Source organism: Danio rerio, chromosome 3 (genome assembly GCF_052040795.2).
Source record: "Danio rerio strain M-AB ecotype USA chromosome 3, GRCz13ab, whole genome shotgun sequence".
Lineage (NCBI taxonomy): Eukaryota > Metazoa > Chordata > Actinopteri > Cypriniformes > Danionidae > Danio > Danio rerio.
The window spans coordinates 1,761,480-1,784,131 of NC_141023.1; the positions used below are offsets into that span (position 1 = coordinate 1,761,480).

At 37.7% G+C, this 22,652-nt stretch overlaps 1 protein-coding gene and 1 long non-coding RNA gene across 2 annotated transcripts; one reads left to right on the forward strand and one right to left on the reverse strand.

Annotated features, from left to right (window-relative positions):
- Nucleotides 1-560: 560 nt before the first annotated feature.
- Nucleotides 561-4,222, forward strand: LOC147845372 (uncharacterized). Its single transcript, XR_015480347.1, has 2 exons — nt 561-1,008; nt 2,534-4,222. It is a non-coding gene; the product is annotated as an uncharacterized LOC147845372 (long non-coding RNA).
- Nucleotides 1,486-15,456, reverse strand: LOC147845373 (uncharacterized). Its single transcript, XM_087243517.1, has 6 exons — nt 15,278-15,456; nt 14,642-14,811; nt 14,413-14,472; nt 13,122-13,721; nt 6,423-7,970; nt 1,486-4,236 (listed from the first exon to the last, which is right to left on the reverse strand). Exons 2-6 carry the CDS (start codon nt 14,661-14,663, stop codon nt 2,342-2,344), a joined length of 4,125 nt encoding a protein of 1,374 aa, XP_087099643.1. The 5' UTR covers nt 14,664-14,811; nt 15,278-15,456; the 3' UTR covers nt 1,486-2,341.
- Nucleotides 15,457-22,652: the final 7,196 nt, after the last annotated feature.

Consider the following 22,652-nt stretch of genomic DNA (forward strand, 5'->3'; position numbering starts at 1 on the left):
CAGTTAGTTCCCCTCTGCAAACAGCAGTAAAGATGCGAGCCTGTTTTAATCTGTATTGAACCCAGACGGTAGGCCTATATCATGCAGAGTTATTTGTTGATAGTGATGTTGAGACATTGATGCCTGTGGTGAGATCGACGAGTGAACATTCATAAGTAGTGTATGGAAATATATATATATATATATATATATAAAAATATTTTATTGACACCACCCTTGCATAATTCTTTATATGTATACAATATCTAAAGAAAAGTACATCCTAAACATAATATACTTACGTAGTGTTTCTTGGCGTGTTGAATATCTTATTGTAACCCCCCCTATTATGCAAACATTATGGTTTGTTTCTTGGCAATTTGCACCATAAATTAAGTAAACTTATGCGGTACTTTCATGTTGAATATCTGGTTGTTACCCCCTAATTACCCAAGCATTACACTTTGTTCCCTTATACCTGCACATACATTCAATATACTTACACAATACGTACAGAAAACTACACCCTTATTTTACTGCACTTACGCGGTACTTTGCGGGTTGTAAAAGAAAGCGTTACTGAAAAGTCCAGTTGATTCAAGTTAAACATTATAAGCAGCCATTAAAAATTGATAAAAGTCCTGAGCACTCAATCTAATAATGTCCAAACAAAGAGGAAACATCTGAACTGTTGGTTTAAAACCTACATCAAGAGTTACTATGAAAGAAAAATGTTTAGCACCCTCTTTATTTCTGAACACAAAGAATGAGATAAGCATGTCCTGTGGCTGTCAATAGAAGAGCAAATGTGACATAATATATACTTTATGAGCTGTCTGGGGTTATTTTAAGGTGTTATGAACGTATACTGTATGGTTTAGTTAGAAATAGCATTCAGAATAAGTGGATATTCAGCACTCTGTGAGATTGATGATATATCTTTTACCAGAAGAGAACAAGAGTGTTGAATATAGTTTAGGTTAATATTCAGAAGTGTAGAAATGGGAACTCATCATATTACCACTTGAAGTAAACGTTCAATAAGCAGACAAAAATATGGATTTACTGATAAACATCCGGTACTCTTCCTAGTTCCTAGATGTCTGACACAAGTTTTAGGTTTTGTAGTATTTATGCTTTTTCAAAGTTTAAAAAATTATTACATTTTAGGATTTTAAGTTTAAGAGAATCTCTCAAAATAATAGTGTTTTGTGGGTGGCATGGTAGGTACAGCAAGAAGTTTTCAGCTAATGCTAACACCAGTAGCAGACCAGAAGCCATTTTTAAATGGATGTAAATGGAGGAGAGGTGTCACTATGCTGATTAGACAGTTTTTATGAGGGAATAACTTGTCTTTTAATCAATCAAAAGCCTGTTTGCTAATCTTCAATGTGTTTTACAACATGTTAATGGTGAATCAAATGTATATATTTACCCTTAAAACATACATTTGATAAGACGTATACATTTGATTTGGCTATTAAAATTGTATTTTTTTTTGAGAAACCAGAGTAGGGATAGGGAATGCCATGACAGCTTGTTCTGTGTGCTGTAATTGCTGGCCAGTGGTGTTAATGATGTTTCATGATTGACTGAGGAGCCTTGTGCAATCCATGTTATACTAATACACAGATCTCCATATATTGAAGAAAACCTCTGTCTAGACATGGCATCGGTTATTGTGCACCATGATACAGTACACAAGAAGAAACTAATGAATCCCCACAACACCCTACATCAAGCAAATCATGCTGAAATCAAGACAAATATCAAGTAATCTGACCATACAGGACACACTGGACATTCTCCATTTATGCTTTCCAGCACTGATTGTGGGAAATTGTTTGCATTCAATAAATAGATTAAGACAGTTTGCCCCAGGATAAGCATCTTGGGGTGTTTGGGTATATAAATGTCTATAATCCACAGAACTGTAGACTTTGATCAGGCTCAAGCACAGGCTGTGAGGCTCACTGATGCCACCTCAGATCATCCTTTCAGTCTCCACTTAAACTGCAATGTCCTTTAGAAGTCCATGAACTCACATAATCAATGATTGTGCAGTACATGCCCATGCGAGTTATTTACAGTAGACAAGTGTGGCCACTAGACAACCACTGAGTTTTAAACATCTATTTACAGTCAAATTAAACACAAAGCGTGGATTTGAAATGAGTATATAGATGGGTAGTAGAGGAACTCATATTTTAAAAGCTCATATTCCCTAGAGTCATATACCGTATATGTATAATAACTCACCAGAACACAAGACAAACTGATCAGTTGTGAAAAACCAAAGCTAAGCTGAAGATAACAGCAATAGGCCTGATGTATATTTGACTTCATAATTATCATGATTGTTTCACATAAGTCTACATGATTTCTTTTTTAAATTTTCAATCTCAGCCTTCAGTTTATTCACTTCTTCACTTTTCTCATCTTTAATGCGTTGGTAAAGTTTCTCCATTAATTCCTGCTGTTTCAGACGTTCTTCTAGCATCTGCTGAAGCTCCTGAATGTGCTGCTCTTTTTTTTTCTCTTTGAAATCCTTCAGTTTTTCTGCTTGTTTTCTGGCTTCAACTTCATGTTTCTTCTTTATTTCCTCTCTTTCTTTCTCTTCTCTCTTTTGTCTTTCTTTTTCTTCTGCTTCTCTTCTCCTGATCTCCTCTTCCTGCTCTCTTTTCAGATCTTCAATCTTTCTCTTCCATCTCCTTCTCTCGTCTTCTCGTCTCTCTTCATCTTCGTGTTTTCTTCTCTCCCACTCCTCTTTTCTCTCTCTCTCCAGTCGTTCATAATGTCTCTTTGTCCCCTGTCTCATTACCTCATATTCTCTCTCCTTTTCTTCTCTTTCTCTTCTCTGTTTCCATCTCTCCTCTTCCATCCTCTGTCGTTCTTCTTCTCTTTCTCCTTCAAATCTCTTTCTCATTTTCTCCAGTTCTTCTTGTTTTACTCTCAGTTGTTCTTCGTGTTTCTCTTTTATTTTTCTTTCTTCTTCCTCTCGTTCTCTCAACCTTCTCTTCATCTCATCCTCCCATTCTCTCTGCTGTCGTTTAATTTCCTCTTGAATCTCTTTTCTGTCATTTTCAGCTTCTTTTATTCTTCTTTTCCATCTTTGTCTGTCCTTCTCTTCTTTTTCATTCCTCCTCTTCTCTTCTAAATCTCTCAGTTTTGTTTCTTCTTCATGTTTCCTCTTTAATTCTGCTATAATTCTCTCTTGTTCACTTTTCATCTTGTCTTTGTCTTGTCTGTATTTCTCTTCTCTCTTTCTGTCTTCTTCTTCTCTTTCTCTCTGCTGTTGTTCATACTGTGATCTCTGATTATCAATCTCTCTCTTCATTTCTTCTATTCTCTGATTATATTCAGCTCTCCGCTGTTTTTCCTCTTCTAATCGTTTCTGGTTTTCAGTCTCTCGTTTCTTCTGATCTGTTTTCTCCTTCTCTTCAAACTCTTTTCTGAGTTTTTCCACTTTATTTCTGAATTTATTACCTTCTGCTCTTTGTTTTTCTTCCTCGAGTCTCTTCATCATGTCCTTCATCTCCATCTCATATTTGTCTTGTAACTCTTCTTTCTGTTTCAGAATCTCTCTTTCTCTCTCCTTCATAATTTCCTCCATCTTCTTCTTAATGGACATCTCTGCCTCCTCAAACATGCTGTTAGTGAAGTATCCACCCTGATTATTACTCTTCACCTCTTCTATCATCTTTAACAGCTTCATCACTTGAGTTTTGTCTTGTTTTTCTCTGTTATTGAACACCAGGAATCTGTTTCCACAATCTCTGATCAGTTTCTGGAGTTCTGCAGATTTGCTTCTCTTCAGATAATCCTCTATAGATTCATCCTCAAGTTCGTCTCCTCTGGTGAACAGAACGATGCTGAACTGAGCAGATAGTGTACCAAATATCTTCTTGATCAGATCAATAGTGTCTGTCTCCTCTTTAGTTATTCTTCCTAAACTCACCACAATGACAAACACATGAGGTCCAGGAGCTGACAGTGAAACACACTTCATTATTTCTTCCACCACTTGATCATTTGTTAGTGTCGTGTCGAAGAGTCCTGGAGTATCAACAACAGCTACTGATCGACAATCAACTTCTCCAACTCTCTTCTCACACACAGTCGTCACTGAATCTGTGGTTAATTGGCTGAGAAACTCCTTTCTTCCCAGTATAGTGTTTCCTGTTGCGCTCTTTCCACTTCCTGTTCTCCCAATCAGCACAATCCTCAGACATTCAAGATCTTCTGAATGATCAGCAACTGAAATAATAAACAGTAAAGAAGACTTGAAACTTATCAGTTGTTGTCCTATGTTGTTTCTTACTACCCATAAACATAAAAAAGAAAAGAAAAATGTAAGCACATCCATTAAAATAACATTTTCTGTTCATAAATCTGTCTATATCACATTTAAATGCTCTGCTTCTCTGGGATTATCAGGTATAGGATTGAGTTTGTGGAATCTTTGGAATTAATATATTTTAAAAGCATTTAGAAATTTTATGCAAAATGTTAAGAAAAATTAAGTAAATTATTTCTATTAAAATATTATATTTATTGCTGTTACTGTCTAAATGAGCATTGTTCACTGACACAGTGCTAGGGATTTACTCATACTTTAACAAAATGACTATTGAGTGGGCTACTGAGCCAACACAATCACAGCTGAAAAACATAACTATAATAACATGAAATATCGAACACATCTGCTGCTGACCTTGAAAGCAATATGGGTCATCACTGTCAGATACAAAACTATTCACATGCATACCCAAATCAGTGTGCTAACAGCTAATACATACAATACACATACACATTTATTTGTGTTCAATCCAATGAATAATGCAATGAATTAATTATGAACTTTGTTGAGCAGAAGCTAAAGCATTTCAGCAACACATCTTAAACACCAAACTGAAAAACGTATTTCCATTTAGAGTGCCATAGAATGTGTTGGTCCAACATATCATATAGTTTTCATATCAATGTATTTTTCCAATCATAAGAATTGGGCCAAATATGGTTAGTTTTGACCATATTTAAATGCTCATAAATATTATTGAGCTCTACCCCTCTTGTCAGAACCCAAAGGTCTCACACACAGCATGCACACACCTCTCATACTTCAGTTGCCAAAAAATTAAACAAACTTGTTATATTAAACTTGTTAAATGACAGAGAAAACGTTTATCTTAACTATAAGTGAGATATTTTTATGCAACTCAGTAATCTAGTTTGCTCATGGCTGAACATATCACTCCGCAGAATGATTTGGGTTATTTAACAGCTACAACAGCCAAAATTCACATCAAAATAAAACAGAAGGTTTTGGATGAGATGTGTAGAGTAGACATCCCAATGTGCAGGAGAATCTTTGAGCGTCTGGGAGACTTGTGGTGTCTGGTAGGATGTTTACATATCACATTCAGAGCAGCTTGAGGATAAAAACCTGACAAATGTCTAAAATAAAATATCTGAAGAGTGGATTTAGCAGATGTGGAGACCAGAGAAGAAGCACAATAATCACCTCCAGGATCGGGAATCATTAGAAAATAATGCACAGGTGCAGCTTCACCGCATCAAGCCTGTTCTTCAACATATACTATTTCAAACATTTTTCTTGTCATGCTGTGTTCAGATGCGGATGAAGCATCAAGCGCGAGTGACTTACATGTTAAGTCAATGCAAAGACACGAATAGACATCCTGCAACACTGAGGCGGCATAAATGATGCAGTGTGAGTTGAGTATTTTGTGCAACTGACGTGCAAATTGCTCGAGTTGGAAAATCTGAACTTCAGCAGACATTCGCGCAGCATTAACCAATCAGGAGCTTGCACTTGTAGAAAAAAAGAAAACTCTTGCCAACACCGGACACCAGTTCATCAAACTAGGCTTGTCCAGGCCTGAAAGCTTCAATCATCTATGTACAGTTTCAGGAGGAGTTAATGAACTCACTCTGAATGGATCTAGTGGACTCAGACACGGCTCCAAACAAATCTAAGCTGTTTTTTCAGCCTTTATAAAGCGCATAAAGAACAGCTACTCTATCAATAAAATCCATGATAGCCATTTAGCAATGAAGCTATGTAACTAATGAACTTAAATGACATGCATCACATGTAAAGGAGCTTAAAATGAGCATTCATACTTGGAATAAAACTAAACATTGATTTAAAACAAATCAGTATGTAGGAGTTTTAAAATCTCTGATCTTTTATAGCAGGGGTCACTAATCTCGGTCCTGGAGGGCCGGTGTCCCTGCAGAGTTTAGCTCCAACTTGCTTCAACACACCTGCCCATATGTTTCTAGTATACCTAGTAAGACCTTGATTAGCTTGTTCAGGTGTGTTTGATTAGGGTTGGAGCTAAAATCTGCAGGACACCGGCCCTCCAGGAACAAGTTTGGTGACCCCTGGTTTATAATGTTATAAAATCATGTCTTACCTGTTGTCTGATCACTAACTGGACTTTGGAGTCTCGTGTGAAGTTCAGATTTCTGTTTTTCTTTTTCTCTCCTCAGTCGTTCCTCTGGTTTCTGTTTCTGCATTCGCTCCAGCTTCATCTGTTCTATCAGTTCATTCTCCTTCTGCTCTCTCTCTTTAATCAGTCTTTTATATCGCTCTTCTCTCTCTCTGAACTCTTCTTCTCTCATCTTTCTCTCTTTCTCCTGTTTCTGTTGTTCCTCCTCCATCATCATCATCTTCATTCTCTTTTCCTCTTTATGAATCTTCATCAGTTCTTCTTCTCTCTTCATGTTTTCTTCCTCTATCATCATCTTCATTCTCTTTTTCTCTTCTTTATGACTCTTCATCAGTTCTTCTCTTTTCTTTCTCTCTGTTTCGTGATTCTGTCGTTCATCCTCTATTCTCTTCATCAGTCTTTCTGTTTCTGTCTGATGTTTGATCTGAAGTTTCTCTATTTCCTTCATCATGTCCTCTCCTTCTCTCTTCATCTCTTCTTTCATCTCTCTCTCTTTCTCCCTGATCTGTCTTGTATATTTCTCTTCTCTTTCTGTATTCTCCTCTTCTCTTTTCTTCTTCTCCTCCTCTATTCTCTTCATCAGTCTGTCTGTTTCTGTCTCATGTTTGATCTGCATTTTCTCTTTTTCTCTCCTGATTTCCTCTATTTCGTGTCTAAATGTCTCTCGTTCTCTCTTCATCTCCTCTTTCATCTCTCTCTGATGTTCCTCTCCTTCTCTTATTTCTCTCTTCAGTTCTTCTTCTCTCCTCTTTCTCTCTGTCTCCTGCTTCTGTCGCTCTTCCTCCATCATCATCTTCATTCTGTCTTTCTCTTCCTCCAGTTTCTTCATCTCTTCTTCAGTTTCTCTGACTCTGTCCATCAGGATCTTCATCTGCTGTTCTTGTTTTTCTCTCTCCATCTCTCTGAACATCTTACATGAGTAGAAGCTTCCTCCGTTTGCCTTCACCATGTTGTCTATCTTCTCCAGTAGATCAGACACTTGTGTTCGCTCTTCAGGCTGATTATTGTTGAACACATGATATCTGTGTCCACAAGCTTCAATCAGGTTCATCAGAGGAGATCCAGGTTTACCCAAACACTGATTAATGGATTTGTTTCCCAGGAAGTCTCCTCTGGTGAAGAGCACCATGGTGAACATTAGAGAGTTTTCCCCAAACGTCTCCTGGATGATCTTCACTGACGTTTCCTCCTCTTTAGTGAATCGTCCCAGTGGAACCAGCAGGAGAAACACATGTGGTCCAGGCAGGATCATGGAGATGCAGTGTCTGATTTCTCTCTGGATCTCCTCTTCAGTGAGTTCAGTATCAAACAGTCCTGGAGTGTCGACCACAGTGACCTGTCTGCCATTGATTTCACATGATTCTCTCTGACTCTCTTTAGTCACTGATTGGTGAGATGCTTCTGCTGTAAAAGCTTTTCTTCCTAAGATTGTGTTTCCTGTTGCACTTTTCCCAACTCCAGTTTTCCCCAGAAGAACAATCCTCAGGTCATCCTCTGTGTTTACTCTAAAGTCTGTAATGTAAAGAGAAAATAAAAGCATCAAATACACAACCCCAAATCAGCAAAAGTTGGGACAGTATGGAAAACACAAATAAAAAAAGAAAGTAGTGATTTCTCAATTTACTTTCACAAGTATATCATTGCAAACAATATGAACATATAGACTTTAGGATATTTAACTTCAACAGTGCAGAATATCATTAAAAGATTCAAGGAATCTGGAGGAATTTCAGTGTGTAAAGGACAAGGGTTAAACTGAACAACTGTGATCTCTAATCCCTCAGGCGGCGCTGCATCAAGAATCCTCATTCATATATAAGCCTTATCACCACATGAACTCAAGACTACTTTTGCAAACCTTTGTCAAGTACCATAATACAGTTACATCCACAAATGCCAGTTAAAACTGTACTGTGCCAACATGAAGCCCTATGTAACAGTGTCCAGAAGCACCGTTGATTTTTTTTTAGGCTCGGAGGTGGAAGCATGTACTGTGGAAGCATGTACTGTGCTCAGATGAATCAGTATTTCGGGTATTTATTCAGAGAAATAGACGCTGTGTGCTCTGGGCCAAAGAAGAAAAGGATCATCCAGATTGTTACCAGCAACAAGTCCAAAAGCCAAGGTCTGTCAGGGTCTGGAATTGTGTCAGTGCCCTTGGCAAAGGTAACTGCACTTCTGTGATGCAGCATTAATGCTGGAAAGCACAGAGAGATTTTGGAGCACAATATGCCGCCTTCTTCTCCAGAGACGCCCATGAATATTTCAACAAGACAATGCAAAAACCACATTCTGCACACATTACAGAGTCCTGCTGCAGAGGAAGAGGATACAGGTACTGGACTGGCCTGCCTGCCTGCAGTCCCGACCTGTCTACAATAGAGAATGTGTGGCACTTCAAAATGCGACAACGTAGACCCGGAACTGTTGCCCACCTTACGACTTACTTTTAGGAAGAATTGGCCAAAATGACACCTGAAACACTTCATCACTTGTTGTCCCTAAACATCTTTTAAGTGTTGGGAAAAGAATCCCAACATTACACAGTGGTAAATGCTTAACTGGTACAACTTTTTTTAATTGTGTTGCAAGAACAAAAATTTGGATGTGTTTATAAATAATCATGAGGAACACATTAAATCATGTTTGTTGAATTGTCTGCAATGAAATACAAGTCAAAATACATTCAAAAATCACTTCTTTTTTATTTGCGTTTTTCATACTGTCCCAACTTTTTCTGATTTGAAGTTGTAGAATTAGAATTGGTTTGATATTTTATGATGAGTTTGAGTTTTCTAATAATTTGCATTTCCTTCGGACCATTGAAACTTTGATCTTGTTTTTGAATTATCTGAATACTTAAGTTGTAAAATGCCAGCTGAAACTGCTGCCAGCAGAAATTGGGTTACTTCTGTTGAAAATATTAGAGCAGGTAGAAGTATCACAGACACAGGCAGAAGATGAAAGGCAAGATTTTAGAACTGAAAATAAAGACCCTGAATGGTGGGACAATAGCCGCATTTCCACTATCGGGCCAGTGCGAGCCAGGGCTTATATCGGGCCAGGCCGGGCCAATCGCCCAGGAGGTTGAGCAGTGAGGCTAAAATCATGTTGCGTGATAGTAGCTAGTAGCTTGCAGCGCGTCACCCAAACCCCGCCCCCTGACCATCCCCTGAATCGAACGTCACTCAATCCGCCCACTTCAGCGGGAATCAGGCAGATAAAGCACACCACATCATCACGAAACTATTAAAATTAGGACAGCCAAAACAAACAAATGACACGTTACTGTACAGCAGCACAATGTATGTCTATATGCACAGGCCTGTGTGTTCTCATTCATCATATTCATTTACTCGCCGACCAACTGTTGCCATCGAAATCCAGTGGTCCCGCCACTAATAGAGGGACCCAGCGTAGGGAGCGCACACATCCATAATATAACACCACATGTATAAAATTCTCTGTTAAAAACTCAATATAAAATGTATTTTATAACATCCTCAGTTAGACAGACGCTGTCCAACATTTATCCCAAATGCTCCGGAGAGAACTCAAACATTCATTTTTCCCTATGGGCTTTATGACACTTAATAGGTGATTCCCTTTATTTAAAGATGTTGCTCATTATTTCTGAAGTAAAGGAAAGTGTTCAGTGTTTCAGCGCGTAAGAGCAGCACGTAGTAAAATATAGCCTATATTTCGTTGCGCTCAGCAGCAATGCACTAATAAAGCTCTTTATGTATTTAAAATGTCCTTTTTTAATTTTACCACGTCATATAAAAACACACACACTTGTTTGAGGACACAGAACACATTTTGAACTTGCAGTTTTCCCCGATGCGTCTGTACAGTGCTGCGCAGCTGCAGACAGAAGAAAAAGTTTCTGCTTTCACTCACCCCAAACATGCTCTGTTTGCATGATTGATTAATATCATCATATCCAAATACTTTATGAATAGGCTCATATTTAAAACATTCTCCAGTGTTTACTGTTTTTAGAAAATATCTAAAATCTTTTTTTAGAGAGGCTTTTGAAAAATGAAAGTTTAATAAGGCTTTAAAACTGTTTGATATAGTACCTAATTGTTCTAGCTAGGTTTTGTTAGTTTTATATTGGTTTATTTGTTTAATGTGATTTTATTATATCTGATATTCAAGAGTTCACACTTAGCTGATGATTTACAAAGCTTATTTGGCATGCTGTCCCGGGAGAGAGCAGAGCAAGAGGGGAGCCTGAGCTCGGTGGATCTCAGAACTCCCCTGCCGCTGTAGCTATGTTATGTATGTTGAATGTCTTTGGATGGTGGGAGGAAACCGGAGACCCCGGGGAAAACCCACGCGGACACGGGGAGGACATACAAACTCCTCACAGAAACACCCACCGGTCCTATGGAACTAGGACCGGCAGTATTCTTGCTGTGTGGCTCACAGTGCTAACCACTGGACCGCCGTGCCGCCCAATCACAGGTAAAGGAGGAGAATAGGGGAGGAGGGGGGTTTCTTCCAAACGAAGATAAAGTGAACTGAAAACTGAGGCTATTTATAGTGGCTTAGGGCTCTTATGATTGGAAGATTAGTGATTAGCAAATGCGAGACTGGCCGTGATAAATCATAAGCACGTGATCCTCTCGAAATTAGTTTATGAATAAACTTCACTTTGTAATTCTTTAAATTATTTCAATATAGCTTACGCTATTTTATCTAGATATGACACTATTATATTGAGCCTACAAAAGTTTTATGTCTTTCTGTTGTATTCATATAGTGTATTATCTCCAAAATAAATAAAAACAATAAAAAAAAGAAAAGAAAAAAGCCGCTCGCAGCATCAAGAGAGCTATGAAGGGAGCGGTCTCACACACACATACAGGCATCTAAACGCGCACAAACACACCTTTTAAACTTGACAAAAACTCTTGACAACCTTTACTGTCTGCTGTGTGTTTAATATGGTGTAAAGATTAGTATGCGTTACTGAAACATCAAGGAGGACGCAGCAAAGAACGTCACTATAAATTAAAACTACTTTATTATTTTATGCAACAGCCTTACATTTAAAAGAGAAACATTAAAGCGATCATACGCAAAAAGACCCCAACCTATAATTTGTTCCAGATGTTTTCTTTGCCTTATTTATTTATTTGTTTATGTGTTTGGCGCATGTACTCATGTGCGATCGGAAAACTGCCCGCCTCTCCTTTCACACACCCTGAAGTCCCGGCTAGCCCTCTTTGGCCCAAGGTATTCGGCGGGCCGAAAAATGACGGCCGCTGGCCCCAAGAAAGCCAAGGAGACAAGACAGAAGGTTAGCATAGCTTGTAGTACTGGAAAAATATTTTATCATGGTGTGAACAGGAAAAAAATGATTAGTAAGAAAGTTTTTGTAAGGAATGACTTGAAAATATATCTGACAGAGTGATGAGTTTGAAGGTAGAAATTAAAAATGTGATCTTTATGTGGGGAATAACCACTTATAACAGAATTTGATGAGTTTTGAATGGGTGGAGAAAAGTGTCAGGAGTTTCTAGTGACAGGATATCAGCAAGAATCAAGGAGAAGGTGTTCAAGACAGTGGTGAGACCAGCTATGTTTTATGGTTTAGAGACAGTGGCACTGAGGCAGAGCTGGAGGTAGCATAGATAAAGATATTAAAGTTTTTCCTTGGCAGTGACAAGGCTGGACAACATTAAAAATTATCAGAAAGTTAGAGAGGCAATATTGAGAAAGTTTGGCTGTACAGAGGAGAAATAGTGAAAATATTTGTTGGAGGATGTTGGGAATGGAGCCACTAAGCAGGACACAAAGAGGAAGGTCAGATATGTTGTATGAATGTAACAAATAAATAAATGAAGTTAGTAGGCTGAGTGTCACGGTGGTGCAGTGGGTAGCATGATCACCTCACAGCAAGACGGTTGCTGGTTTGAGCCTCAGCTGGGTGAGTTGGCTTTTCTGTGTGGAGTTTGCATGTTCTCCCTGCGTTCACGTGGGTTTCCTCCGGTTTCCCCCACAGTGCAAAGACATGGTACAGGTAAAATGGGTAGGCTAAATTATCCGTAGTGTATGAGTGTGAGCGGAGGCATGGGGTGTTCAATGGTGCAAGAACTAAAGGGGGGTGGGGGTGTAAACTAAAGAGTGGGGGGGGGGGTGCGCAAATTGCATAGTCTGTAAGGGGGGGCACTTTCCATAGCGACCCCTATCTTTTTAGCTACCAACTTAATCCAGAGGCCAACTGAGAGGTAAGGACTCACAAACAAATGTATCCCTCGTTCCCTGAAGGAAGGAATAGCGATATTATATCTCTAGGATCTTAACACTGAACTGCCAGCTGAATGCTAGTCATAAGCTGACCCTTCAGTGATAGTCTGATAAGTGATTGCACATGTGCCGCTTAGATATACGTATAAAAGGGTGGGGCTTCATATGCAGATTTATCTCACAAATTGTCAGAGTAACTGGTCAACTAAGCGGAATTCCTCATCTCATCAGTCTCTGGTGTAACAGCCCCATTCCCTCTTTCAGGGAACATGAGTTACATCTATAACCAAAAGACGTTCTGCTGTTTAAAATTAAATGTATACACCTGTAACCCAAAACTATAGTTTGAATCTAGAATTGTCTAGTTTAAAACTCTGTCATTTACACTGATTTTATTCTCCTCACCTTGTGTCAGCAGTGGTGTCTCCAGTAAATTACTTTTCTTAATTTTCATCTCTTCATATTTCATCCGTTTTTCCATTAGCGCCTCCAGGAATGTCTCTGTGGAGTAAACACCTCCTCTGTTTTCCTCCAGCATCTGCTCAATGTTCTCCATCAATGTGGACACTTGTGTTTCAGGACTGAAGTGATGATGTCTTCCTCCAAAACTCTGAATGACAGCCTGTGTTTCTTCACTGAGTTCTGCTGTCTGATGCTCTGAGTTCTGCATGATGAGGATCATGATGTGTTTGTTGATTCTGGAGCTGAAGATCTTCTGGATCTCCTCCATTTCTGCTTTATCTTCATCAGTCAGTGGAGCATCAGGAATAATGAGGAGGAAAGCATGAACTCCAGGATGACAGAGAGACACACAGTGGAGAGTCTGACGCATCACTTCCTCCTCTGAGAGCCCAGTGTTGAACAGAGCTGGAAGCTCCAGCACATTGATCACGTCTGTCCTCACACTCTCTGATCTTCTGTGTGTGTGTTGCAGGATCAGCTCTGAGATGGAGGATTTCAGTGAGCCGTCGCTCCCGCACACCAACACATTCAGCTTCTCAGACACTGAAACAGCAGATGATTGAAGCATTAGATGGGTTCCAGGATGAAATGTTATTGATCATTTACTCGCCCCACTGTCATTCAGATTTTCAATTTCTTTAATTCTTCTGTCTCCATAGAGCGTTTACATGATGCATCATCAGTATTATTAATATTACTGTTGGTTTTGAATCACAGATGCAAATGGACAGTTGTCAGCATAATCAATCAGTCCAATAAACTGATATTATTCTGCATATGAAGTTGGCTAAAGCACTAAGAGCACCATGGGGAAAAAACTTCACCAAGGCCCTTGGAAAACACACAAAGCTAAGGGCATGCCAACACTTCTCCATTAATGCATGACAATTTTGTTTTACATATTTAAAAAGGAAATAATGTGTCACGCAGTTACTGTTTAAGCAAATATATTTACATTTTCATCTGGGTTGTGCTTGCATGTTTGCTGCAATATTTCAACAAGAACATCTACTTTTGACAGGTAAAGACCTTTTACAGCAAAAGAGAAACGTGTAGAATAAATGTCAGTCAATAAATGGGGAAACTGGAAGTGCAGTCGAATCTTTTAAAGGAGGTAATGTGTCAGCTTATTAGGTTTCAGTGCATCAACATCACCAGAAACAAAGTCGGGACTGATTAACAGCATGTCATACAGTCACTGTTTTCAGTGTTTATAATGTTTATAAAGACTTACTTAATGGAGGATCTAGTTCTTTGCTTCGACTTCTTTTGTGAGCAGAACCGCGAACAACGGCTATAAAACATTACATTGAGCACATGTCAGGACAGATCATATCAATACAGATAATAATGAATAATTCAGACGTCTTTACTGAAACACCCATAAGGCTGGTCATCAGGATTAACTGGTGTTTGTTTAGATTTTAACTTCAGGAAAGATGTTGAATCAGATAATCTCTGACCTCTGCTCTCTCTGCTGGCCATGTTGATCTTCTGCTCTTCATCAGCTGATCATCATCTCTGTTCATTTCTGATGTTGCTGATCTTCATGTTATTATGCTGCTCATGTTGTTCTGCTTCTCTTTCTTCAGTTTATCTTCCTCCTCCTCCTGATGTTTGTCTCTTCATCCTCCTGTCAGAGATCACACAGATCTTACTACATTAGTTATGTTGATGTTATATTTCAAATATTCAAATTAAATAGATTCTGAATACAAGTTGGTTTCCTCCTGTATTTAATAAGTAGAGACCCTGTTTCAGTGTTAGTGTATCTGTGCATCTGATCTGACACTGATTTACCCTGAATACATGCTATTAATGACAAACAATATTGTGATTTAATCAAACACTGTTTTATTAAGCTTCACTTCAACAAGTAAAAGTTTTACCTTTAAAACAGAATAAAATTGAACATTCAAATGTATAAAATCAATCATTTTGTTTTGGATTCTCAGACGTAAATGAAAGTGAAACCAATAGTTTCTACAACTACTCACTGAATACAAAGAAAATGATCATTTTCTTCATAATATATTATATTTACACATATATTTGCGCAAGTTTTTCCCCTGATCTTGTATTTAAAGCAAATGTAATACCTGCATGTTGGAAGTCTTTACGAAACCAGGAAAAATCTTGTGTGTGGGCGGGGTTTGTGACGTCAATGTTTGGCGAGTCCTGTGTCTCTCACAGCTTCCTCTGCTGCTGGACAAAATCACTGCAGGATCTGTTCATCTGCAAGTCAGAGCTTGTACACTCTCCAAGTACACCCGTCTGCAGCCCGCAGATCGGGGAGGGGCTGAATACGGGGCGGGGCTGCATATTCAGCTGAACATGTCGCTCCGCCTACAAGTCTTTCATTGGTTCACGGAAACATATTGACGTTAATGTAATGCATGCTTTCGATTCTCTGCATGTTAAGTAAACGTCTTCTGTCATGTAGCCTAAATGGTTAAATTATAATGCAGTACACCTCACGGGCTACGTATTATGTGTAATTTATTTAATTAAAGGCCTTTAAGGAGATATGAAGTTTTAAAGCCTTTAAAAAAATGTTATCTGTGTTAGGGTTGGCGTTTTCCAGGTTGATCGTACAGTTAGTGGTCTTATTCACTTAAAAGAATAATGTAAACTTTAAAGAATTTTGGGCAACACAGTCCATCACATGGAGTTAATTGATATCAAAGATAACAAAATATATTTTTCTTTGTGGCATGTTCTCTAATTTACATATTCTGGTAATGTTAATGCTAAATATGTACAATATAAAACTTGATTCTTAACTTACTGATCTATACTACATTCTGTTGGCATTGATATATATTCATCACTATGATTCTTGTGGAGCATATTCTCTGTTTAATTTTATTTTACCTCAGTTCTTTCTCTCTTTTTGTTTTAATAGATTTTTGCTTTTATTTTGTTTTTACATATTTATTTACACTTCATGTTCTCTTTTTTTTTTGTTTACTTTATAACTCATGAATGAAACTTATGCAAAGGGGAATGTGAGGAGGGGGCATGCCTAGTACAAACATATTTAATTCTTTGAGTTTAACTTAGTTAGCGACATGTTGATGATTGTTGGTTATTTTGCACAGATGCCGCATGAGATCCTGCAGTGTATCCTACTGAGAGTTGTCACATAGGATGGTGATGGGACATTTCTGCAACTCTCACTGACATCCAGGACCTGCTGAGCCATTGTCATTCATTCATTCATTCATTTTCTTGTAGGCTTTGTCCCTTTATTAATCCGGGGTCGCCACAGCGGAATGAACCACCAACTTATCCAGCAAGTTTCTACGCAGCGGATGCCCTTCCAGCCGCAACCCATCTCTGGGAAACATCCACACACACATTCACACACACTACGTACAATTTAGCCTACCCAATTCACTTGTACCGCATGTCTTTGGACTGTGGGGGAAACCGGAGCACCCGGAGGAAACCCACGTGAAGGCAGGGAGAACATGCAAACTCCACACAGAAACGGCAACTGAGCCGAGGTTCGAATCAGTGACCCAGCGACCTTCTTGCTGTGAGTTGACAGCACTACCTACTGCGCCACTGCCTCGCCGAGCCATTGTCAGTAATCCAAAATTCAAGAAGCAGGCTGTGTGTGTGTGTGTGTACACATGATAAAGAGTACAGAATATGCCAAGCTCTTTTTACAGTACTCCGTTAGTTTTAAAACTTTGAATTATGGTTGTGTTTTGCTTAAATATGTACTTGATTTTATTTAGGTGTCATCGATGAGAGTGCCATATACTTTGACAAAGTGCTTTGTCTCTTGGGTATGGCGAGAGGAGGCTCCTGCAAGCATTCTGTTCAACAAATGACTTCCCAATATATTGCTCAGCAGATTGTTACTTCTGTAGTGGAATTTCCCTGTAAAAATATATAATTGTTTCGATGTTTATTAAAGGGAATAATTACAAACTGCTGTATCTTAAATTATTATTATTATTTTCTATAAATTGTCAGTCTTCCTTTTGTACATGTGTGCATGTGCATACACAGATGTTCTGTAGGTGAGACATCTGACATCTAAAAAAAACATCTGCCAGATTTTTACTTGAACCGAGAAAGAGGGACTTTCAACAGTGTATTGCTTTGTGTTGGTGTTTTACTGAAGATGAAGATGGTATGTATTTATCAGCATTTGTCAAATAAAAAATTCAGAAGATTACACGAGTGCTGCATAATTTAACAATAAGAATAAGGTTCGCTTGAAGTGTTTTGAGAATTAATATTTTTTTCTCCCAGAGTTCATTTCACACCAACAAGCAAATATAATGGCGGATGAGAAAAGCCAGATCATATCAGAAATATTGCGTTTAATATGTCACGAAATGAAGTTTTAACAGTTTTTCATGCGAGAATGTAGTTCTTCCAAACTCAAATCTGTGGTTTGTTTATAGATATCATGTCTAATTTCAAGTGTGCTTTGCTGATAAGGGAGATTCTGACCTCCAGGGGTTGACGGCGCTCCATCACTCATGTATCCGGCAAACCTCATGCTTTAATCGGCCTAGACATTATTGAGACATGCCCCTGTCTTCGATGACTAGATAATAAATGTGTTATGAAATAAAGTTTTAACAGTTTTTCATGCGAGAATGTAGTTGTTTTAAACTCAAATCTGTGGTTTATTTATTAAGATTTTTTTATTATATTTTAAAATGTTGTTTTGAAAATGCGGAGATATGTGACCTCTACGGTGGCCAATATGGGCGCCCAATATTCTTGAATCCGTCTAAAGCAGGTTGGTCACTCTGACATTTATGCTGACTTTGAAATCATTTTGTGTGTTTAACAGTCTTTGGTTACGTGAATCAATTCTTTTTGTTCCAATTTACGTTTTGGTTTAGCACAAAGTTATGTTTATTAAATATGATTTAATATTTCCATGTTAACCTTATAAAATGAAGGTGCAGTGCACCCAAAAATGGAAAACCAGGGGACAGTTTAATGCACTGCACAGTCTGAAGAAACTGGTTAGATTATTTACTTAACAAAATAATTTGTCCTAAAAATAAAAATATAAAAATCATAATATAGTGTGTGTGGAGTGTTCTTGGTCATTTGCAGTACTGTATTTAGATGCACAGTAACTGATTTTTCCCCAAAATTCATTGTAAAATCTACAGTAACATACTGTTAACCATGTTCACAGTATAGAAAAGTTGAAAATACATTATTATACTGTGAAAACAACAATATATACAGTAACACACTGTGCACAGCTTATACAGTAAACAACTGTTGAGAAATGCAGTATAATACTGTGAAAACAACAGAAATCGTTTACAGTGTATTTATGGGCGCACCTGACCTGACGCGGGGACCGGATCTCTGAACTATAGGACTAGCTTTAATCTCACAATTTTCATAATTTAATTGGTGTCATATATTTTAAAATATTTATATGTGTGTTCTTAAGGTTGGAACGACAGGGGTGTTAATAATTAATGACAGAAATACTTTTCAGTTTAAGTGAACAATCCTTTATAAAAACTGGGGGGCACAAACTCTTTCTGAGGGGGCAATGCCCCCCTTTGCCCCCCCGTAGTGCCGGGCCTGCCCCCTCTTCAAAATATATACTTTGCATAAAAACATTAGAAATATACTCTGCACAATATAAATATAACAGATTTTAATACGAATTTCAGCAAACAAACAACTCTTAATGTGTTTATTCCTTTATTAAGATGTTCATGGTAATGTTTACTTTCACCGTTACATTTAGGGAAACTCCTGAGGTAAATAAGTGATATCTCTGAACTTTAATAATAAATCTTGATAAAATGCAGCGCTTCCCACCTCCAGTAGCAATGACTTCTGGGACTTCCAGAGTGAGTTCGGTGCTCAAGTCTGCATCGGTGCATCCTCGATATCAAGAACACATCCGGGAAGTTTCACGCGTCCTCCGTACTTGCGGTCTTGAGTATTGGAACTGAACTTGGGCAGCTGATGATGACGTTGCACGAGAACACAAGGATGCAAGACCGCTGAAGAACGCATATTGAGAAACAGCCAAACAGCACGCGGAGCTGCTGGCAAGAAGGGAGGATGGCAAGGCGGTTAGACTCCAAGGCGGTTGGCAACAACTGGAATGTGAGTGGACAGGAGAATGCAGACGGAAGTGACGAATCAGGAAATGAAGTAGGAGATATGGAAGTAGGTTGCGGGAACTATGAAAAATGGGACATGGTTAAAAACAACAAATGGAAAAAGAAACGAAAAAATAAATCTGATGAAAGTGATTCGGATAGATGCTCAGCCCTAGAGGAAACTGTGACAGTGGAATACAAGGTATTTGCTAAACCTGTGCAAGAAGGGGACACATTTGGAGGTATGAATCCGATACAACTAACCAAAACACTGCATAAGGAAATAGGTATAATAAAGAGTGCAAAAATCTTGAGAAACGGATCGATACTGATTTTCTGTAAAGATGAAAAACAGCAAGCTAAAGCAATTAAGGTGAATAAAATCAATGGAAAAAAAGTAGACTGTTCCAAGACAATCAGGAAAAGATATGTTAAAGGCGTTGTGACAGGAATTCCTGTCAATGTTTCAGCAGATGAAGTGAAAGCAAGCATAACAAATGCAAATGTGGTCGAAGCTAAACGCTTAAGAACAAACAGAAATGGAAGTGCTTGTGACAGTCTTTCTGTTATGGTCACATTTGATGAGGAGACACTCCCGAAAAAGATATTAATCGGGTATATGTGCTATGATGTAAGACTGTACATTCCCCCGCCCCTCCGGTGTTATAAATGTCAGAGATTTGGACATATAGCAGCTTTTTGCAAGGGAAAGCAAAGGTGTGGTAAATGTAGTGGGGAACACGAATATGGAAATGTGAAGAGGGTGCAAAGTTGAAATGTTGCAACTGCGGAGGGGATCATAGCTCAGCGTATCGAGGGTGTGAGGTTAGCAAAAGGCAGGCAGAAGTACAAAGAGTAAAAGCTGTTCAAGGAATCAGCTATGCGGAAGCATTAAAAAAAGGTTCCAGAAATTGTGACTGTGTCTAAACAAAATGAAAACAGGAACAAAAATGCAGAGACATGTCAAAAATGTGAACAACTGAAAGCAGAAACTCTGATAGTGAGCAAAAATGATTTTGTAATATTCATGGCAGAGATAATAAATTGTTCCGCTCAAACGAAAAGTAGGAATGAAAGAATCAAAATAATAATCAAGGAACGTCTTAAATGTTAAACATTCTACAATGGAATGCAAGAAGCTTAATTGCGAATGGCCAAGAATTTAAAAAGTATATTGATAATATTATAGAGAAACATAATATAATATGCATACAAGAAACATGGTTAAAACCTCAATTAGATTTTAATATTAAGGGATATAATATAGTTAAAAATGATAGGAATCATAGCAGAGGAGGAGGAATTGCAACATTTATAAAAAGCGGAATGAAGTTTAGGATAGAACAAATAAATACAAAGTATGAATCAATTTTAATCAAGGTATGGACGGATAGAGGATGTATAGACATTATTAATTATTATAATCCCTGTGATAAATTAAATCAAAACATATTAGAAGAAGTAATGGGTGTACGACAAGACAGTGTTTTATGGTGTGGGGACTTTAATTCACATAATTCATTATGGGGGAGTAATAGTAATGATGCAAATGGGATTCTTCTTAATGAATTTATAGATGAAAAATATTTAGTTTGTCTAAATAATGGTGAAGGCACACGGTATAACTGTTTTAAAAATACAGAAAGCGTACTAGACTTAACATTTATTAGTAGTTCATTAGCAGCGGTTAGCACATGGAAAGTACTCAAGCACAATACAATAGGTAGTGACCATTACCCAGTAGTAACTAAAATTGGATTAAAGATAATGTATGAAAAAGAAGAGAGAATTCCAAGATGGAAATTGGAGAAAGTAAATTGGAAAGAATTTCAAGAATTATGTGATAAGAGAGTTATGACAATACAAATAATAAACCAGAGAGATGTAAACATTTTAAATAATAAAATTGTTAATGAAATAATTCAAGCAGCCAAAGAAATAATACCTAAAAGTAAAGGAGTTGGTTGTACTAAAAATGTACCTTGGTGGAATAATGATTGTAAAGCAGCTATTAAAGCAAGAAATAAAGCATTTAGACATCTTAAAAAACACCATTCACTGGAAGCTATGATCATGTATAAAAAGGCTCAGACAATATTAAGAAAAACTATTAAAACACAAAAGCGTATATTCTGGAGAGAATATTGCAATAGTCTTGGACGAGAGGTACAATTATCAGAGGTGTGGGGTATGATTAGAAGAATGGCAGGTGTTAGACGAAATTATGAATTACCAGTGTTAAAGTATGGCGATATAGTAGCGATCAGCAACCTAGAAAAGGCGGAACTATTAGTCCAACATTTTAGAAATGTACATAGTTCAGTTAATCTCTCTGAAGAGGCTAGGAAATGCAGAAATAATACATTAACTAAATATCCTGATCTTTTAAAGAAAGTAAAAACAACAGAAAATCCTTTAGATTTACAATTTAATATGTTTGAATTAAAACGAGCAATCATTAGCGCAAGACAAACTGCCCCAGGTAAGGATGAAATATGCTATAAAATGTTGTCACACATGTCAGAGGCATCACTAGAAATAGTACTAAATTTATTTAATCAAATTTGGGATATGGGTCAATTACCTATAGCATGGAAACAATCTATAGTAGTACCTATACTTAAACCAGGAAAAAATCCATCAGATCCTTCTAGCTATAGACCCATTTCACTGACATCCCACTTATGCAAAATAATGGAAAGAATGATTACAGAAAGAATTACATATTTTTTAGAAAGCAAAAACCTTTTTTCTCCATATCAGAGTGGGTTCCGCAGAGGCAGAAATACTATGGACTCAGTATTATGTTTGGAATCAGACATCAGGAAAGCACAGACTAACAAAGAAGTTGTGATAGCTATCTTTTTTGATATAGAAAAGGCATACGATATGCTTTGGAAAGAGGGATTGCTGATTAAATTAAAATCTTTAGGAGTCACTGGCAAAACATATAATTGGGTCATGGATTTCTTATTTGGAAGAAAAATACAAGTTAGGGTAGGAAAAGAATATTCACATGAATACACAGTGGAAAATGGAACTCCTCAAGGTAGTGTCTGCAGCCCATTGTTGTTCAATATAATGATAAACGACATTTTCTCTCAGATTGAACAAAGTATAGGAAAATCGTTGTACGCAGATGATGGGGCACTATGGATTAAAGGTCGGAATGTGTCATTTGTACAAAAGAAAATACAGAATGCAATATTTGAGGTAGAAAAATGGGCAAATAAATGGGGATTCAAACTATCTGTTGCAAAAACTCAGGTCATCTGTTCCTCAAGACGGCATAAAACCATATCACTCGCTTTAAAACTATATGGACAACCACTAGAACAAGTAAAAACTGTAAGGTTTC

What these genes read in the sequence shown, in the direction of transcription:
- LOC147845373 (XM_087243517.1), bottom strand. Translation starts at nt 14,663, where the DNA reads ATGGCCAGCAGAGAGAGCAGAG. An exon ending in GACACCACTGCTGACACAAG is followed by an intron (nt 7,971 to 13,121) that starts GTGAGGAGAATA and finishes TTTACATTACAG; the next exon opens with ACTTTAGAGTAAACACAGAG. An exon ending in AGTTAGTGATCAGACAACAG is followed by an intron (nt 4,237 to 6,422) that starts GTAAGACATGAT and finishes TTATTATTTCAG; the next exon opens with TTGCTGATCATTCAGAAGAT.